This window comes from Rhinolophus ferrumequinum (genome assembly GCF_004115265.2).
Source record: "Rhinolophus ferrumequinum isolate MPI-CBG mRhiFer1 chromosome 3 unlocalized genomic scaffold, mRhiFer1_v1.p scaffold_36_arrow_ctg1_4, whole genome shotgun sequence".
NCBI classification, from domain to species: domain Eukaryota; kingdom Metazoa; phylum Chordata; class Mammalia; order Chiroptera; family Rhinolophidae; genus Rhinolophus; species Rhinolophus ferrumequinum.
The window spans coordinates 700,677-720,345 of record NW_022680354.1 but is presented as its reverse complement, the minus strand read 5'-3'; the positions used below and the strand labels follow the sequence as shown (position 1 = coordinate 720,345).

The 19,669-nt window shown below is 52.3% G+C and overlaps 1 protein-coding gene across 3 annotated transcripts in view; it reads left to right on the top strand.

The window, feature by feature from the left end:
- RPS6KA2 (ribosomal protein S6 kinase A2) overlaps positions 1 to 19,669 on the top strand; it is a 224,282-nt gene that overhangs the window by 187,732 nt on the left and 16,881 nt on the right. For all 3 annotated transcript variants that reach the window (XM_033100429.1, XM_033100428.1, XM_033100427.1), the window contains exons 12-14: positions 6,101 to 6,203; positions 11,417 to 11,547; positions 12,541 to 12,666. In XM_033100429.1, coding sequence (XP_032956320.1) covers positions 6,101 to 6,203; positions 11,417 to 11,547; positions 12,541 to 12,666 — 360 coding nt within the window. The remainder of the gene's footprint in view (positions 1 to 6,100; positions 6,204 to 11,416; positions 11,548 to 12,540; positions 12,667 to 19,669) is intronic.

The window sequence follows — 19,669 nt, the reverse complement described above, 5'->3', positions numbered from 1 at the left end:
ATGAGATTAGCCTTCTTTCCAAAGATAAGACTAGAGAGAAGCAGATACAGTATCAGCATATCTGTGACCTCTGAGGCCAGATTAAAAAAAAAAAAAAAAGCCTGTTAAAGACAAAGTAGAAATCAGATTGTTAAATTGTCACCCACAAAACTGAGAGTCGAGGCCCTCAAAGAAGTGAAGGCCACAGCCTCCGTCTGAAACCTTTTTCTCAGCTCCCCTGACATGTAGACCTGTAAGGACCTCAGGCCGTCCTCAGCTCACGGATGGGTACCTGACCACCATTCGCAGTCGATTGTGAGCCGGAATGATTTTCGGTGGAAACTACGCTGCACGTGATAATTAGACCTCGGACGAACCATTTAGGTGGCAATGGGGCTGTGTGTTACACTGCACAGGGCGGCACACGCCTGGGTGGACGAGCACTGGTGACTGGTGACATGAGAGGGCTCCGCCGTGCTCCGCCCTCCCCCGCCCGCTCCCCAGCCCCCTTCCGCTTCCATGAGGACTCAGGGTACAACCGCACGGCCCTTCAGTTATTACTCGTTTCTCCATTTATTCAGCCATGCTTGTTGACCGTGTTTCAGACACTTTCCAGGCCTGGGGACAGAATAGTGGGTGGGGTGGGCAAAGCCCTACCTACGCCCACCAGGGCTTACCATCTGGGCGATGGTAAGATTGTTTATTGGGAGAGACGCAATAAACAAAGGGACCTGCACTTGGTCACAAAGAGAAGGCCACACGATGAAGAGGAACGAGCAGGGAGGGCTGGAGACGTGGAGAAAAGGGAGGGAGAGCCGGGACCTCACTGCCCCCGCTGCTCTCCTTGCTGGCCTCCCTGCTCTGGAGTTGGTCTGTCCTCTGGAATCCTCCTCCCCAAGTGCCCCAACGGCTCACTTCATCTCCTCCTCAAGTCTTCTCTTAAACGGAAACCTGCCCCTGACAAAACAGCTCCTCACCCAGCACCCTGACTCCCTAGCCCCGTTTTCAGCAGCTTTGATCACTGAAAACCACAGTGGAGTCGCATTTGTAAAACGTGTTGTGACCCAGAGGCCTTCCCTCTGCCAAGAAGATGCTCAGGATGGTGAGAAGCCGGTTCCCTGGCCACCCGCTCTCAGCTCAGCCCGGTGCCTGCCTCCGATCCAGTCTGCACGACAAGGATACTTATTTCGCTTCCTGTTTCCTTCTGTGTCCCAAAACTGCCAGCAGAAGTCTGTCTGTTTTTCAAGTAAACACCTGCCATCTAACACGTCTTGCAGGGTCTCCAGGTGACCTGCGGCAGCAGAATAAGTAAACTGACAATAGAAGTGGAGGTCGCAGCCTGTTTGCCCGGTTCTGCCCTTCACTTGTCTTCAGAGCCCAGCAGATGGCTTTGTGCAGGAGGCTTCTTCCCGAAAGCTTGCTCCATTTGATTAGCTGAATGAAAAATTAGAGTTAATTACAGATGGAATGCCTCAGTGGACGGTTAGGGGAGCGTCCAGACAGTGAGCTGTGTTTCCTTGCCCTGCGGCTGGAGCGGTGCCCAGAACACAGCACAAACCCCAGGTGAGCTCCATAAATGTGACTCAGAGCAGGCCGGTGAGCAGGTGGAGGGACTCCCATAGCCTCAGTGGGAGTGAGGGGCTGCCGCAGCACCCGTCACGGGACGGTCGTTTGCAGATCAGCTTCCTCCTCTCCTGCCGAAGGTGAGACCCTCGTAACCGGTGAATATTCGTTATTGCAATTGCTCTTACTAATGCTGGGAGCTTGTGCTGGCATCGTTCTACTGACATTCCAAAACCCTTCCAAGCGCATCATCAGTTGTTCTTCTGTGAGATGGGAAGAAGTCCTGGGGGAAACTGAGGCACGGGACAGTGAGAAGAGTGCCCAAGGTCACTGGGTGGTCTGACAGCATGTATCAGCAGGAGCAGAGAAGGCTGCAGGCCCCCAGGGCTCCTTTCCCACCGGTGGGGTTCACATAGGACTGCACGGAAGGTGGATGGCAGGGGGCTGCTTCCTGGGACCTGGCCCTCCAGCACAGGACTTCGCAGAACTGGAGTCCGCAGTGTGCAGCTGTTCCTTCCACTGCTCAGGAAAAAAATTTCCATCCATTGATTCCCATGTCAAACACAACAGGAAAACTCATCCTTTCCAGGGATCCAACAGGACTCTGTTCAGTGACTGATCACCCTGGGGTTCAGCAGATTTGAGAATCCAGGTACTTTTGCTGGAATCGCTTATGGTGGGGGACAGCTGTGCAGGCAGAGTGCTGGTCCTCTGACCCCGGCTCACAGAGCCACCAAGGTGCACCAGCGTCATCCAAGCTCTTCCGGTGACCCTGCCCTCTGGCAGTGCTCTGCGCACAGCCCGACTTGGGCAATGTAATTTCAGGAATCATCGGTAGCTGTGCCTTTTGCCTAACGAACATTTAACTGTAAAATGCCTGGGCCAAAAGTGCCTGCAGAAAGCAAATGCAGAAAATACTACACTTTCCGATTGCATTATCCAGTTGCCATTTTTATTTGACTCCCTCTGATGGTCGTTCAGGCATAAATGGAACCTAACGCACCTGCTCAGAGCTTCCTAGGTATGGGAAATCATTCTGACGTCCTGCGACTTGTGTCCCCTACGATCCGGGGACAGACGAGACGTTGGAGTGAGGCCGGTGACTTTGATCAGGAGACGTCATCCGTATAGGACACACTGTTCCAGAGACTCGGAGAGGAAATCTAGGTCAGAACTATAATGCATCTCGTTCAGCTCAAACTCCTACGCAAAACGCTGCTGCTGGTACATTCTGGATTTAACCCTGTGCGGACATTAGGAAAGGGAAAGCAGGTTACTTTTCCCTTAATATGGCAACCTCAAACCCACGCCTAGGTTAGGGCACGGAAAGGAAAGCATGTATAAAAGTAACACATATTAGTGCTTTCTACAATGCTATCCAGTAACCGGAAGGAGTGGCCGGCCTTCGGGATTGCATCCAGCCCGAGGGGACTCCAACGGAGCGGTGACGGCTCCAGAAGACCCGGGGGCCGCGCCACCCGTTTTGCCTGTGGGGAAACCAGAACGAGGCCACAGCGACCTCAGGGGTCAGAGCAGGTGCTGTCCTGGGGGCCGATTACGCTCATAGAGGAAGCAGGCACAGGGACCAGAGTCGGGGCCGGAAGGGTCAGCCAGGACCTTCGTGCTGCATGGCGAAGCCCCGCCCACCGGCCCAGCCCTGGGGACTCGCACACGCTCTCCCTTCTGGTCACTTAGGATCTCCTTCCCTGAAGCACAGGCTGACACCTACGGTTTGGAAAGGGCGAGGGACAGCAGACAAGCTACGGCGCAAAGGCAGTGGACTTGGCACGCTGTGTGGTTGCTGGGTCCCATGACATAGGGACATGCTGGAATTGGGACTCAGCACGGGGCAGAGCCAGGTTCAAGTGGGATCTGAGCCCCATGACACGGCGTCCTGGGATGGGGGTGCCGGGGCACCATGGCTTCCCTCCCTCCCTGAGTTACCACTAAATACTTCAATGAGGGGGACACGGGGCTCTCCAGCCAAGGGACGTTCACAGCAGCGCCGCTGCTGGCTTACAGATCTGATGCTGGTGAACTTTTTCCTTGTGGGTGAAGACTTGGAGGTGGGAAGCAGCGTCCCCTCCAAGGGCTCAGCCTCCCGGCCCGACGGCCGAACTCTCCTGGGGTAGAAAGCAGGGGGAAAACTGAGGGGGGAACCAGTGAGGCCGTGGGAGGCAGCCTGGTCACAGATGAAATCTGTGCTTTCGGTCAGCTTGGGTCCTGGAGGCACTGAGGTCCTCTGTGGGAGGGCGGGGTAGGGGCCATGGCAGACAAGCCGTGAGAACTGGGGAGGGGTCCCAGGAAAGCGGAGTCACCTCCACATCCCAGAACAAGGCTGATGGACGGCCACACTGCTGAGGGTCAACAGGAAGCGAGGCTGCCGGGCCATCTGAACACAGTGGACAGTGCGCAGCACCACTGGCCTCTGCCCAGCGGGTGCCAGTCGTACTCAGCGTGGCAACCCAGCTGTCCCTTGGGGGGCAGAACCGCCTGGTCAAGAAGCACTGGGTCAAGGGGATGGTTCTGTCTGCCACTGTGAAGCTGGGGGCAGACATGGGAGACTGGCCTGCTCTCCCTCCTGCTCCTGTGGGCTCCTGTGGGTCCCTGTGGGTCCCAGTGGCCTGGAGTTGGGGTGAAAAGAAGAACTGAAATGTACAAGTTTCAGCTTTCAGATGCAAAACGTCTTTCGTTTGGATTAAGTGAAGACCAGGCGTGTGTGTGGCAATCTCTTGTGTAAATAAATGCCCCTTGAGAATGAAAGTAGGGTCCTGGCCCTGTGGTAGAGGCTCCCTTCCCTCTCCTTCCCTCCCTCCCCTCTGGGAAGCATGCAGAGGGAGAGGATGTGACTTTGATGTGAGAAGGACAGACATTTATTTAATAACCTGGCTCAGATGTGGCAAAAGCAGACTCACTAGTGCAAAGGGCAGGGCCAAGCCCGTGGGCCCCACTGGGTGGCCGTGGGTCCTGGTCACGACTGCATTTTAACCAGGGTGCAGGGCCTGCCTGCCCTGCTTGTTGGGTTTCCTCTGACAAGTGCAGCAGCCAGGAGTCTGTCCGGCCCGACAAGTACCTCACCACGGCAAGCAGCATCTTTCATTCTGAAAAGGGCTGAAGGAGTAACTCAATTCCTAATGAAATCTATTCATGCGGGGCAGGAAACGACCAGATAATTCGGGGCTGCATTCACTCATGGTTCCTCCTCTGATGGCTCCCAAGCGCACAGACGAGTGGGAGCCCAGCGGTCACCAGTCTGAACGGCCCCCTGGTACCTTATCCCTGGGCATGGCTGTGGCTCTGAGAGCTGAGTCGGCAGTTTCCTCGGGCCGCAGGGGCTTCCAGAAGGCTGTGCTCTGGGCAGGGAACTGGACATCTGCACCTCCTGCCTCCCCGCTGCACCTTCGTCCGAGCTCTTCTGTAATGGGAAGAGTCAGGAGACCCAGAAGATCCATGTCCCCTCACCCTCCTGTCTGCCCCTTAGTTGTCCTTGACCTTACACAAGTTACCTAACCTGTGTGAGCCTCAGTTTCCACATCTGTAAGATGGGAGTGATAAAAATCTGCTTTTCAGCGTTATTGAGAGATTTAGGGCAGTTTCCACAAGAGTCGCTGTGTCTGTTTCCCAAACTTGCCCAGCCATCAGGGTCCCTGACTCAGCTGAGGTGCAGAGAGCCACGGAAGGTCTGGGAACTGGTGTTTTCAGCCAGCACCTGGGGGACTCTGATTGGCAGGATTCAGGAAATACCTGCTAAGTGGTTACGGCGTGCCAGCCTGCCAGGTGCACAGCTGCTCAGCACATTGGCCATCACCGTGACCTCTAAATCCTCCCCATCTGGAACCCCTCCACACCTGGGAGGAAACCCCTGTCAGGCCTCCTTTGGGAGCGGGGTTGCTACAGGCCCGGCCCCTCCCCAACGCCCTGCCACCCTCCGCACAGAACCCTTCCTCCAGCTGGCACCCCAAGCCTCCCGGCTCCCAGCACACCTGCAGTGTCATCCACGCACCACTGAGCCTGGTCCCAAACGCCTTTATGTTGTTCCCTAAGTTGACTCGCACCCCCCCCTCCCCAAAGGAGTTATGGCCGTGCCTGAGAGGCCTGAAAACAACGTCCATCGGGTTGGAAGGCATTTCCACGAATGCCGCTAGGGACTGGAGTGACGCGGTGTGGGTTTTCTGTGCATTGCATCCAGGTCATAGCAGCGAAATAAGCTCAGGGCCCCAGAAGTGGCCCCGGGAAGGGCTGGTTCTCATCAGACACAGGTGTGCCGACGGGCCATTAGAGTGCACAACACCACGTGAAGGAACGCAACAGCCAGCCCCAACCCACCGGCCACCCAAATATGGGGACAGGCAGAGGAGGTGTGCAGGGAGGGTGCCCAGGCCCCCAGAGCACAAGTCCTGGGGTGTGAGAACAGCGGGGGACCCTGGAGTGTTTACAGGAGGCAGTTTCCAGTGTCCCCACGGAGCTGTCCTACGCCTCTGCTGCCGCTCAGCGTGCTCTCGCGCCATCTGTGGTCCCTGCACCCACCCACCCAGTCCCTGGCTTGATTTTCCTGCAGAAGCTGTACAGGAAGGAGATCAAGCCGCCCTTCAAGCCAGCAGTGGGCCGACCCGAGGACACCTTCCACTTTGATCCTGAGTTCACAGCCCGGACACCCACAGGTGTGTGCCTGCACGAGTGGGATCAGACCTGTGGTTCTTGCCAATGGTGGGTCTTACCTGGCCAGGTAGGGACGGATACCCAGGAACCAGAGAGTCCCAAGATCAAGAATGCTTTCATGGAAGATAACAGTCAGTTCTGTTTGATTTTTTAAATTTTCTCTGTTCAATTGTAAAGGTTGAGGTGGGAACCAGTTCTCAGCTACCCCACACCTCACCCCCCACCCCTGTGACATCCAGTTTAGAAATCATCCAGGTGTCCTGCAGACCCCCCACCCTCCACTTCTTGGTCTGAGTTGCTAGTCCAGTGACCACCTCTTCCAGAGGGACACACAGAGGCAAGCACCTCAGGACAATGAAAATCCCTCATTTAGAGAGTTTTTACAGGAAGAAGGAGGCAGTCAGTTAACTGCATGGCTCTGTGAACTACAGATCTTTGTGCAAAAGCAAACACCTGTTTGAAACGTGTGATCACTGGATCTCAGCATAGCAGACGGATGTATAAACTTAGCTTTCATGGTATGTCTAAAATTATTCTTAAGGCCTATCGGATTCAAGTAGACCTGGTCAGCTCCCTTTAAAAGTTATCCTTTTGTGATATTATGAATTAATAGTAACATGTTTAGATATAATAATCGTCTTAGTCTGCTCAGCCTGCCATAACAAAATAGCACAGACTGGCAGCTTAGACAGCAGACATTTATTTTGGTGTCTGGTACGGGCTCTCTTTCTGGCTGGCCGACGGCTGCCCACTCTGTGTCCTCACACAGCCTGAGTCTGTGCTCGAGGAGAGAGGGGTCCCTGGTGTCTCTTCGTCCTCCTCTAAGGGACACCGTCCTATTGGAGCAGGGCCTCATTTAATCTTAGTTACCTTCCACAGGCCCTTTTTCCAAATGTAGTCACATTGGGGGTTAGGTCTCCAACAGGAATTCTGGGGACACAATTCAGTACGTAACATTAGTAGTTACTTAAAAACTCACAAACAGACAAATCCACAAGCCCCTTCTGGAGATCTAGGTGGGACGGCTTCAGCCTGTTGGTGGTTACTGGGGTCCTTACTGTTAATATTTTGGAATCTGAAATTTTCTGTGATGTTTGGGAGAAATACATAGATGTTGAAATACAAACATCAAGTGAGTTACATTGGGACCGAGAATCCACTTGCTCCTTTGGTTTAGGCTGTTGGAGAAGCCGCTGCCCACCAGGGTGAGCTCCCAGGTGAGAGCTGGGAGGGCTGGAGCCTCGGGGCTCTCTGGGGACCCTAAGGGGCCAGCAGCTCCTGACCGGTGGTGTCGGCTCCTAGAATTGGGAGAAAGCTGATTCGGGGCGCCCTAGGGAGTCCTGACAAACTGTCACTCAGTTCTTTCGGGTCCTCCTGTTGTCCCCAGATGAAACCAAGACTGTCGCCTGAGTGATGACAGCCGTCAGAGTGCTGAGTGGCTGCTGGTGCCAGGTTTAATGAGGCTGCCAAGGAGGGGACCCATGGGTCTGTCCTCTCTAATAGAGGCGGGGCACTTCCATCGGGCTCCCAACTGCCTTAGGAAGTATCTGTATGTCAGGGTGGGTCTTTGTGGTTGACAAAATGGACCCGCTTCATAGAATCAGAGGTTGGAAAGCCAGGGATTCCATCCTGCCTCTGCCCACAGCTTACCTGAGCTGGTGGCTTTATTTCTCCTGTTGTGGTTTTCCTGAATGGGAAAGGAGCACCAACGCATTCTGCCCCCACAAAGAGCACTGCCTGTGAGCATGGACGCAAACCTCTGAGTCCTTCAGGGCATGCTGGTGTTTCATCATGAGTGTGCATGACTTGGAGCTGTGTGTTTAAAATGCTGCAATAAGGACCATACGCGTGCTACCTAATAAGAAAATGGTAATACCGCCAACTCTAAACTATTCATACACACATGCATTTTAAATGATCCATAAAGGACTTGAACTCCAACCTAGTCAGCCAGCTAGCTTTTTTAAGAACCTTTTAAGGCTTTTGTGCACATAGAGAATTCAGTTTCATTTTTGTATTGGCCTAAGGAAAGCAAAATTAGACAGTGCATTCTAATGCTGTCTAGAAATGGGTTTTTCATGCCTTACTATTGTGAGTTCTCCAGTCAATTTTACTTAAAGTTAGTTTATTATACCTTTGAGGTAAGTAGCAATTGAAGTGCTAAGGACACAGAAAAATCCTCCTCTGTATACTTACAACAGGGTAGAGTTTTCTAGGCATGTGAGCTGAGCACGTAGCTGGACTACAGGGAGAGAGCAACAATGGGACTGAAGCTGAAGATTCTCCACATCCATCCGTTAGGCTCCTGGATGCAGTGTCGGGATTTCCAGTAGTAGCTTAGTCTTTTTTTTTTTTTTTTTTAATATTTCAGTCAGTGCTAAAGCTAGTTTATAGTTCCTGGTCACACATCAGCTGCCCATTGTGGCGTGCTGACTGCAGAGCGACACCAGTCTAAGATTTAAAAACCCATCAAACGTTTTGCACAAGTCAGAAAATACCCATGGGATTAACAAAGGTTGATTGGACTCAGTTTTGATTATTCTTTCCAAATCATATATTATCTTTTTTAAGTACTGAGCTAAAGCAAATCAGCATCCCCAAGATGATTGTAAAGCATTTTAAATGCTATTTGTGCCATCTGCCATTGCTCCCATCTAGCCACACCAATCCACTGTTAGCGTCTAACGTAAAGATCCTTTGGAGCCTCAGGTAGTATCCGACTGTACAGGGAGAGGCAGCCCCTGGCCATGGGAGGCGTGGCATTGTCCTTCCCGCCCCTTTGTGAGTTAAAAGACTCCCAAGTTTCCATCCCTAATGAAACTGTAGCAGTTCAAGTTAAATAACAGGGAGGGTATTAACAGGGCTGTGCCATCTGCCCGCCCATACGCCCCTGTGCTGGTCTACTCGCCCTTAGCAGCGGCAGGGTCCCCCTCAGTCGCCAGGGCGCTGAGTTCTGCCATGCAGAGCCCTGTGGGAGGACCTGGAGCACTGCTGGATGGGCGATTGCTTAAAACATGGTGGACCTATGTGCTGGCTGGAGACGGTGCAGCACATGGTAGCTTGGAGGATTTTTATGAGCAGGGCAACCTCAGAGCAAGAGTTCTGTACAGGAAAAGGAGAACCAGGATGCAGAGCCAGCCCAGGAGTGAGCCCCTATCTGGAGCGGCCGGCCACGTGCTGCACCTGGGTCTTCCGAAGGCGTGTGCTGCCTCTGCTTCGCACCTCGCAGCCCATAATTTCTACATCCTCAAATCTACTCAGATGAGCAACTTGGTTTTAATTAAGCATCTCTAGCATGTTGGCCGTTCGTCTCCAAGCACCTTCTGCTCTGACCATTTTGCTCGGTGGGTGACTGAGGAGGCGCTTACAAGGTAATGGTGAGGGCTGAGGCCAGAGTCAAGCCCCTCGCGGTCCGCAGTGCTGACCAGGAGCCCAGCACCGGAGCTCAGGCTCAGCGCCTGGGCCGGAAGGAGCCACCCACCTCGCCACTGTCCCCCAGATAAAATGCTGAGGATGAAAGAACCCTGTTCTCTGCAGCAGCCCACCCACCTGCTCCACCATGAAGGGATAAAACTAAAACTATAGTGTGTGGTTTCCATGTCAAAATAAAGAATGAACACAAAGGGTTAAAAAGCAGAAAGGCAAAGCCACTCCTGTGGGTGTTCCAGTCCACTCTCCAGAGATTTATATAAAAGATGTGTTTTCAATTTTGTGTATATGTACATTGCGAGAAAAAATTTAGACACATTTTCTTATAGATTTACATATTTATAATGTACACATAGGATTGGCTATGACAGTGTTATATACTGCTTGTCATTTCATTGTAGTATAATGTATACTACAACGCAGTACGTATTTTTACATTTTTCTTGAATGCATGTGTTCTCCATCTTGTCCCACAGCTCGTTCTCTCTTTCTGACTTGACGAGCTCTTGGATCCATCCCTGGGGTCAGCCCCCGCGGCCGTGGTGTCCCACGGTCGTGGTGTCTCATGGCGTCACCTGCACCCGGGGCAAGGCCCCCTCTGAGCATGTGTGGTTGTTCACACCTGTGATTTCCTTAATGCTGAACATTTAGGCTGTCGCCATTGTTTTTGCTGTTACAAATATTGCTGAAACAAACATTTTGTACACTTACTTCTAAGCACTTTTGAAAGTGATTCTGTAGGATCCATTCCTAGTGGGGGAGTGGCCTTCAGAGGACATGCAAGTTTTCAATTTGGGTAGGCACTACCAATGACCTTCCAAAGGCTCTGCCTGCCATGCTCCCGCCCACCATTATCACGTCCACCCCACCAAGCAGTCGTGGTGGATCACTTTCATTGTTGCTCATTTGTCATCTCAGATGTGCAAATGCCTGCTCCTCAGACAGGCGAGCACCTTGCTCACACAGGACAGCAATTGCCAGCCCATCTTTTACCCGTTTTTCTTCCTGGCATTTTGCTTTTTTCTCATCAATTTCTGCGTGCTCTTTGGGTGACAGAGTTCAGCCCCTTGTCTGTTATTTATGATGCAAATATTTTCACCCTACCAGTGATGTATCCTTTTGTTTTACTTAATGATAAACCTGACATGGGACGGTCTCACACAGCAGCCAAGCTTTTGAACAAATGGTGCAGTGCTGAGGAGCCATAGTTGGGGGCAGTTACTCTGTAACCCCCGTCACCCCTGCCCTCCATGGTCAGAAGCGCCCCCTCCCCCACTGTTTCTTGAAGAGCAGAGTGCCCTGGATGCACACAGCTCAGCGACTGGGGCAGGCAGGGCTGGCAGTGCAGGCAGAGCAGGAGGGGCAGGGAAGCCCCCAGTGCACGGGTCCTGACCTGACAGCTGCACCCTCAGCTTTGTGTCTCAGTCTGCAGCAGGAAGGGGCAAAAGGTTGTGTGTTGAGAATATTTAGTAAGTTGTGATTTTCTTAAAGTTCTTGTTCTAGGTATTTTTGCCATTTAAAAATCAGACCACTGGCACTGCCCAAAATAAAGTGCAGTTTCATATGGTTCCACATTTCTAAACCTCTGTTTTATCTCCTTTTCCAACACACACACACCATACATACCACATACACACACACCACATACACACACACACCACATACACACACACACCACATACACACACACACCACATACACACACACACCACGGTGTTATCACACTCCATGGTCACTGTGATTCGGCTCCTCGCGGAAGGCTGACTTCTGTCCTTGTGACCTGCAGACTCGCCTGGCGTCCCCCCCAGCGCCAATGCTCATCACCTGTTCAGAGGATTCAGTTTTGTGGCCTCCAGCCTGGTCCAGGAGCCCCCGCAGCAAGATGTGCACAAAGCCACAGTTCACCCCATCGTGCAGGTAACGGGAGTGCCCGGCTCTGTGCGTCCCCAGCGGTTCAGGACCAGGAGGCGCCTTCACCAGGGTCACATGCAGACTGAGCCCTCTCGTCCTGCCTCTCTGCTGGCCTCCCGGGGTTGCTGAGTGTCGGCCCTTGTGTCTGGACTATGGCCCTTTGCCCTGCTTCACGCGCACCCTAAAGAAGGGACAGAGTCGTGAGGTGAAGTTCGCCAAGGTGGGCTGCGGCCGGAGCCCACAGTTGTCGCACGTGGGCATCTCCACGGTGCACAGTTGAGCCAGTACCCCGAGAGAGTAGTTCAGTTTGTGGGTATCATTTTCCTGTTGTGAAACGTACTCTTTAGGAAGTCAACAAATGCGGTGACATTTTTGTAAGGAGTTTCCTACCTTATAAATACAACCAAATAGAATTCTAAGAAGAAATTATGATTAAATTTTATCTAAAAACTGAGACGGGGTAAATTGGAAGGCGTTGGATTTCCATGTTTCTCTCCCCAAGGGTTTTTGGAAAAACACAGCCTTCTAAAGTGGGCACTTGCTGTGACAGTGTGTGTCACTCTTGGTGGCTCTCTGTCTACTCTCTGAGAGGGTGGGTGGAGGATTGGTTGGGTGCACGGTCAGAAGCCGGCTGTGACTGGGACATGACGGGGTCAGATTTCCATTTAGATGGTGACATCCAAATACCCGCTTGGGACACAAGCATCAGAGTCACAGCCCTGGAGCTATAGGGCTCCGTCCCTTCACTTCCAGATTCTCCTGCTTTCAGAGCTTTGGGGGAAACGTGGCCTGTCAGCTGACACAGTGCACGGTGGTGTCTGAAAACTCAGAACCTGAGAGATCAGGGAGCCATCGCTACTATCTCTGTGACCTTGGCCAGGGGACTCCTTTGCCTGTGTCCCCATGTCCCCAAGTGCACAGTCTGGACACCCCCCTTGCTCCTATGTCATGTGCCCGTGCACAAGTGCTCGGACCCCATGCTGTGCCTCCGTCTCCCAGCAGCTACATGGGAACAACATCCACTTCACCGACGGCTATGAGATCAAGGAGGACATCGGCGTGGGCTCCTACTCCGTGTGCAAGCGATGTGTGCACAAAGCCACCGACGCAGAGTACGCCGTCAAGGTGAGGCCCCCGCCCTGGGCTGCTGTGTGCTGGCCCCCCGGCCCCAGCAGGCACCTCTGACCAGCAGTCTTCTCTCCCTTCACCACTGTCCAGGCTCGAACATAGTAGAATTTAGTTTGCTTTGACAGTAGGTCATCCATTAAAAAATTATTTTTCAAATCATGAATATTTTCAGTCCTATCCAACATTTGGGGCCTGATTACCTGCAGTAGCTTAATATATAGTATACACTGGAGTAGTAGCTTTGGGCACTCTGTGTTTTGAATAAGAGAGCTGGGGAAAGGTATAGCGATTGGCAAAGGGAGGGAGGGAGGGAAAGAGGGAGGGAGGAAGAGAGAGTCACCAAAATCAAATCAAGGAGATACGTAGAAGCACCACCTGGTAGTATTTACAAAATCTTAAGCAGGCAGCTGGTGTTACTCTCAATCATCAACAACAGTAAATAGTAACAATTCTCTATAATCCGGTTTGTTATTCCCTACACAGTCACTTCAGCTTCTGTAATTGTTGCTAGATTAAATATTTGATCTGGAAATACAAAATATCAGTTTCTTGAGTTTTCTGGTTGGTAAAGTGTGGCTTGCAACTAAGGTTTCCTGCTAAAATCTTAATCTAATTTATGGAAAAAGCATAAGCTGCACATTCTCTCTACGAGATGCTCTAAGTCCATCACTTTCCCGTGAAGCTGAACTGGAGGCTGTAGAAGCCAGGTCCAGCCTGGGTGTCATTGTGACGGGACCTATTCTGGCTCATCCCAAACATGTCTGTAGCACGTGTCTGTAGTACCTGCTCTTCAAAGGACATTTGGGTAAAGATGGAACCTGTTCAGCAGGCAGCAGTGTAAAAAGGAGGGATTCCATCCACTGTGATTCTGCTAAGCTCCAAAAACATTGTTCAAAACAATGACTAGGTGACATGACCCCGTCCTGACCCATCGCAGCTTACCCAGGCTCCACTGCCATTTTGTGGACACAGGTCTTTCCAAAGGTAGAGTCCCAAGAACGGCGTGCGGGCTCATCAGAATGCGTACCCAGTGTGTCTTGTGCTAGGAAAATGCCTAGCCCTGTCCAAAGACACCGGGCAAAAAATTCAGGCCCCCAGGCTGGGAATTTATGGCTTTTTGACAAATTTGTCTAGAATTCCTCGAACAACTAAGAATGTGAAGGAACAATTAACTTGTAAGTTCTGCTGATAGGTTCTCCATGTCCAGCCTATTCCGTGCCTTGACACATTAAAAGGAGAGTGTGAAGGAAGAAAATTCAGCCTGAATTTTACTTAAACTTCCTGGGAGAACAGGGTTGACACTGCAGTGAGGATTGCTGTTGTGTCCCACTGCCCAACAGCGGACTTCTGAGCGAGAGAGAACCAGCTGTGTCACGATGTGGCTACCTCCACAGCCTGGGCACGTGATGTGCTGTATTTCTAGGGTCTGACTTGGTGAAGACTTCTATTTTCCCTCATCCTTGGGAGACTTTAAAGGAGAGCTTGGGTGGACACCCAGCATTCGCCCATCTGTGTACAGATGCAAAGAAGAGGATGGTGGGGAACAGACCTGACTTCTGCCTCATTCGAGAGAATTTCATTTCCACTTTGAAATGTACTTCACATACACTTCATACATGGGCTTCTTAGGGTTGTTTTTGGCGTAGGTCATTTCTCACAGCATTTCTTCAGTTTATCGGGTGACCTGCAACAATCCTGAAAACAATGGCCTCCGCCAGTGAGCACAAAGAAACGGGTGTATTGTTCAGCCAGCTGGGCGGCCAGGACGCCCTTCTAGAGGACACACGGCTACTGTGAGCCTGACCACCATCGTTTGTGCCTCTGAAAACAAACCCCACTGACAAAGGCCATGGGATGTTTCCCCCTCGTGTTCCCACGTCCAGCGCTCATGGAAGGACACCATCTGAATGCAGCTTTGTTAAGCGGTTCGTAACTCGGTCCCAAAGACTTTGATGAGGCCAAACTCTGCGATAGGGATTTTTGAGAAACGTGGCGCCGCAGCCACGGGTGACAGTAAGAGGAAGAACAGGCCTCCTGCTTCTCCATGACGAAGTTCCCTGGGCAGCTGAGCTGCTGGACCTTACAGGGAGGTCCCTGATCCCCTCGGAGACCACATGGGCCACCATTTTTTGTCTGGAAGATGCTTAAAAGCCAAGCACAGAGGGCGACCTTCTCCATGAGCCAGAGCTACCTGAGGGCACATGTACGCTGCTGGGGGGATGGCCGCCCCCAGCTCACTGAGCTTCGGCAACACCTTGCCTGGATTTCCCTCCGAGGTGAAAGGGCTGGCAGGAGTTTCGTGGCAGAGAGTTTAGCGTTCGCTACCGAAACTGCCTTCACGTCCCCCACGTCACTCTTGTCTTCAGCACTTTCCAGGGAGAATGGAATTCAGATTTTCTGTGTCTCTTTCTGCATCAGCTGAGTTGTTGACAAGCAGCAGTACCCCCACTTATTGATGGAGAGACTACGACACAGAAGAACTAAGTGTGTTTTCTACGTAACGCAGAAGCCGGAGGGTGGCCCGGGGGCTGGGTCTCTGACTCCGTCACTAGAATTTAGCACCACCTCTCTCAGCTACCGCCTGAGCAGTGTGCAAGCTCAGCGGTCCAAATCCTTGGATGGAAAGGATGTCTGTTTCATTTTGAGAAGCAATCCAGTCCCAGCCAGTTAGGGCCCTCACCCAGCTATGTGGGTGACTCAGAACCTTCCCCACTGAGGAACGAGCAGGAAAGAGAACCTGCAATGTTGGCTGAACAGCTGGGCTGTGGCCAGAATACAGGGTTGAACCCTAGGGCAGTCATGACGGGGGGCGGGGGGGATTTTGCCCCCTGGGGAAACTGGCAGTGTCTGCAGACATCTGGTCATGACGGTGCAAGTTGCTCTAGGCAGCTGGTGTACAGAGGCCAGGAAGCTCCTCCCCCTCCCTCCCAGGACAGCCCGTCCCACTGCTCCACAACGAATTACCCAGCCCGAATGTCACTAACGCTGAGAATGGGGGTAGTTCCAGCCGGCTGGTGTTGGGGAGGGGGCAGGGGCTCTCCTCTGTTAAGCTTCCGCTTAATATTCTGGTAGCAGGATGACACTTGACCAAGAGCTCAGCACTCCCCAGCTGTGTGCAGGGGCATGGCAGCCCTCGCTGTGACACTGTGACACTGTGACACGGGGGGGTGCAAGTGCAGGTCTTTCTGAGAGGAGGGCAGGCCCGCTGTCACCTCCATGAAAATCAGGCCACCGACAGCCTCACGACATGTGTGGGGTCAGAAGCTCTCACCAGCTGGTCCCACAACACAGGAAACTCCCACCTGGACCACTCGGCTTGTCCTCCCTGGGCTGGAACTTTCTCTGAGACTGGGTGCCACCTCGTCTCTGCGGGTCTCTGCTCCTGGGCTCCCTGTCACTGCTGTCCTGCCACGCCATGCTCCTCAGCCTGCAGTACCTTCCTACGTGGCCGATGTTACCCTGACAGTCCCCATAGCTTGGCTCCTGTCCCCACAGCCCATTGCAGTGCTCGGTGGCATCAAGGATAAGAGAGGAAGATGAGTCAGGAGCTTTTCTTCACATCCCACTTCACTTTGCCCCTTTCTCTGGCTTTCGTATTGTCGGGTTGACAAGACAGTTATTCCATAGAGCATTTCTTGTCTAAGATTCCATTTCATTCTGCAGACGTGCCTGTGTTCAGCAAGTCGGTTCTCAGTCCTATTTTCGCAGTTTCTTAAAAACGCCTTTTCTACGGCAGACATGGTGCTAGCGTCTAGGCAGGAACGCGCACCTGCCCTCAGGAAACTCACCACCATCCAGCCCTTTAGGAATTCACTGACCACAGAGCCATAGGCCGAAGAAAAAAGCGCGACATCACTGAGGGGTCCGCAGCTCAGTGAGCTTTACTGCCCTGGCAGCTTTTCCCGTCGGCCATTTACCTCCACATCTACAGACACAGGCACTTCTTCATCAAAGTTCCACTTTCAAGGTTCGCCTTTGTCCTTCTGAATGGTCCGTGCGGGGCTGGAGCCCAGCGCCAGCACAGGCCAAGCTTTCCTGGCAGGAAGCACGTGCCTTAAGAGACAGCCACGCTTCTTTTCAGTAGCATGTTGTCATGTTATTAAAATTGCCTTAGTTTGTTTTAGCAATAGAATCAGGCTTAAAAGAAAAAAAGTGAGAGCTTTACAGTTGGGCCAGCGTCTGTGTCACCCAGTTCTTGATGCAATGATGGAGTGTGGCTGACACGCGTACGCCTGACGCTGGGTCAGCCTCTCCCGAGAAGGGCCCCAATTTATATTCACAACAGCTTGTGTACAATAATGGCAGCATTTCTGTGCTCATTTTCTTACTGTGTATGTCATTTGTCAACTGAAAAAGCAGTGGAATTAAAACAGATGTTTGACACGAATAGAACTCATTTTTAGAAGGAAAACTGATTGGCGTGGAAATTTAATTTTTTTCCAGCAGGAAAATATGGAGTTCTTCCTCTGTTTCATTTGTTTAAATTAATCATATGGGAGAAGGTGTCTGTTAAATCCTACAAGGGACCGATTACATGCTCTGCTACCCTCGTTTCAAATGTGACATTGAGCTTTTTGACCGGTGAGCGGAAGTAACCTGTGTCGTGACGGTGCTTTGCACGCCAGGGCGTCCACCCCATGTTGTGTTCAGTCCCCACCCCAACGCCCATTTCCGCAGTGCTCAATGCTGAGGGAGGGGGTCCCGCTGGAGAGAGATGAGGAAGAAGAGGCAGAGGTGGAAATACAAGGACAGAAGGACGAGGAAAGGCCGCTGCTGGTGGTGAAGCCCCACCCAGGCCTGTCCCCATCTCAGCGCCCTGAACAGGAATGGATATGACGTGGCCCCTGTGTCCCTGCTGAGGACAGCCATCGCCATGGGCCATTGCCACCAAGGCCAGACCCTGCACGGCACGGGCATTCCGACCTGACAAGGCTCAGGAAACACACTGTTTATCGGAGCAACCCGGGGAAAGGCTCCCTCACCAGCCGTGGTGGCTGCCTGGCCTCTGGTCCACTCCCATTCTCTGGCCATTACCAGATAACAATGAGAGACACTGTTCCCCCGACTTCTTGGTGGCCCATCCTTGTCACCTGAGCAAGGAAATGCTGAGCGGACACCTCGCCCGTGAATGCTGACTGAGAAGTCTTCCCTCGGCTTTGTTACCTAGAGAAGATTATAAAACACTATGATTCTCAAAATAAGGGACTCACCTTGCCAAGGCTTCTTGAACTAGAAGCAGATCTAACACTATCAAGTCCACGAAACTGACCCCACAGAGAAGAAATTCCTTCCTTGACGTGTCTGGACAATATGCTCAACGCCCGTGCGGGCTCTGCTGTCCGCAGCACAGGCTGAGGCTTTGCGCTCAGGGGCCAGTGACAGCACCTCCCCACGCAGAGCCTCTTAGGACTCTTCTTCCTTACCTTCCGGAAAGAGCTCTTCATCCCTGCAAAACAAAACAAAACAAAAAACAGAAAAGGGTTTGTGGATAAAAGCAGCTAGCACTTGCTGACAACAGGATCAAAACATGGGGTCTGAACAAAAACGTGCAGCTGGGCCCTTGCCAGCTCAGGTTAGGTGTGAAGTGGCCCTGAGCAGGTGGGGGGAAGGTGGCAGGCGGGCCGGGAGGACAGTGAGAACCTAAGGTGGGAGGGCTTCCCTCCCAGGCTGAGTGTCTCATCTCTCTGCAGACCCACCTCACCTCCCTGAGCTTTAGGGATTGCATCATGGTGCTTTGCTTCCCGTCAGTGCCACCACAGGCAGGGAGGAGGGTGGGAGGACGGTGAGGCCCCCAGCTCCTGTGGGAAGCCCTCTCCATGTGGCCGGACCCCCTCCCCCCGGCCACTAGCAGTAAAAGGTTTCTCTTTTTTATCATACACCCTGTTCCATTGAGAGGGTGGTAAAACAGATTTATGCAATGAATACGTTTCTTTTATTATGAAATTTATTTGGGAAAAAATGAAGCTACTACTAATTTTTTTTTAACCCACTAATGTATTTTAACCTTTGCGAACTGCAAAGAGAAGGTCCCAGCCCAGGAAGATCAGAGTGGCCGGCAGGCAGCTTGGGCAGAGACATTCCTACAGCCCTGCTGGCCAACTGGCAGCCCCAGCTGTGTGAAGACCGGCCGGCCTGCCAGCGGCTGGCAAGCGTCAGACATTAAGCAGCCTGGCACACTGAAGGAGACTTACACATGTGTGTCCTTGAGAGCAAGGCTCCATCTGTCGCCTCATTTCAATAACAGAGTAGTCCTGGTGTCCCAGCTAGAATGTCCGTCGATTTACATGTAGCAAGAGGAGAAAAACGCTGTGTCAGGAAAGGGAGCCTGACGTTCTGCTTGCTTAACATGTCCTTGGGCTCACAGCCCTGGGGCACCAATGGCATCAGAGCTTGGCGGTGGGCTTCAAGCCGAGATGGGGAGAGAAACCTGGCACCAAGGTGATGTCTCACAGCAGTGAGGGGAAGGGAGGGGAGGATGGGTGCTGGGGCAGAGCTCAGACAGTGGGGCCAGTGCTGCCCAAGCACTTTGTTCATCTAAACAAAAGAGTTTTATGTGAAGCTCTGCTTAGCCTTTGACAAGACAGAGGTGAGAGCAAAGCTCCCTCACACTCTAGTAGTAAAACGATGGCACATTCTTCAAATAGCAAATCTTTTTAAATTAGGTGGGACTAATGCTAAGAACAGTACAGACTGCTCTTCTCTTCTGAGTGTTGTTTCTAACACGCAGTGGGAGGTTTCACATGAGTGGGGTCCCCTGCCCCCACCATTCTATCCCCATAAAAGTGGGAGTGAGGGCGGAGGTAAGCCACCTGCATTGCTGTGGGCCATCTGCCAACGGGTGGCTCCCTGTTTCAAGGTGGGCTTTCCTTCATGACACCCTGTCCTTGAAGCCATCCGCTTTCATGGGTACAAGGCTTGTATGTGTTACCTGACATGGGAGGTGGGCACAGAAAGAAAGAAGAGAGAGTCTGTGTCTGAGCGCCAGAGGCAGCATGTGCAG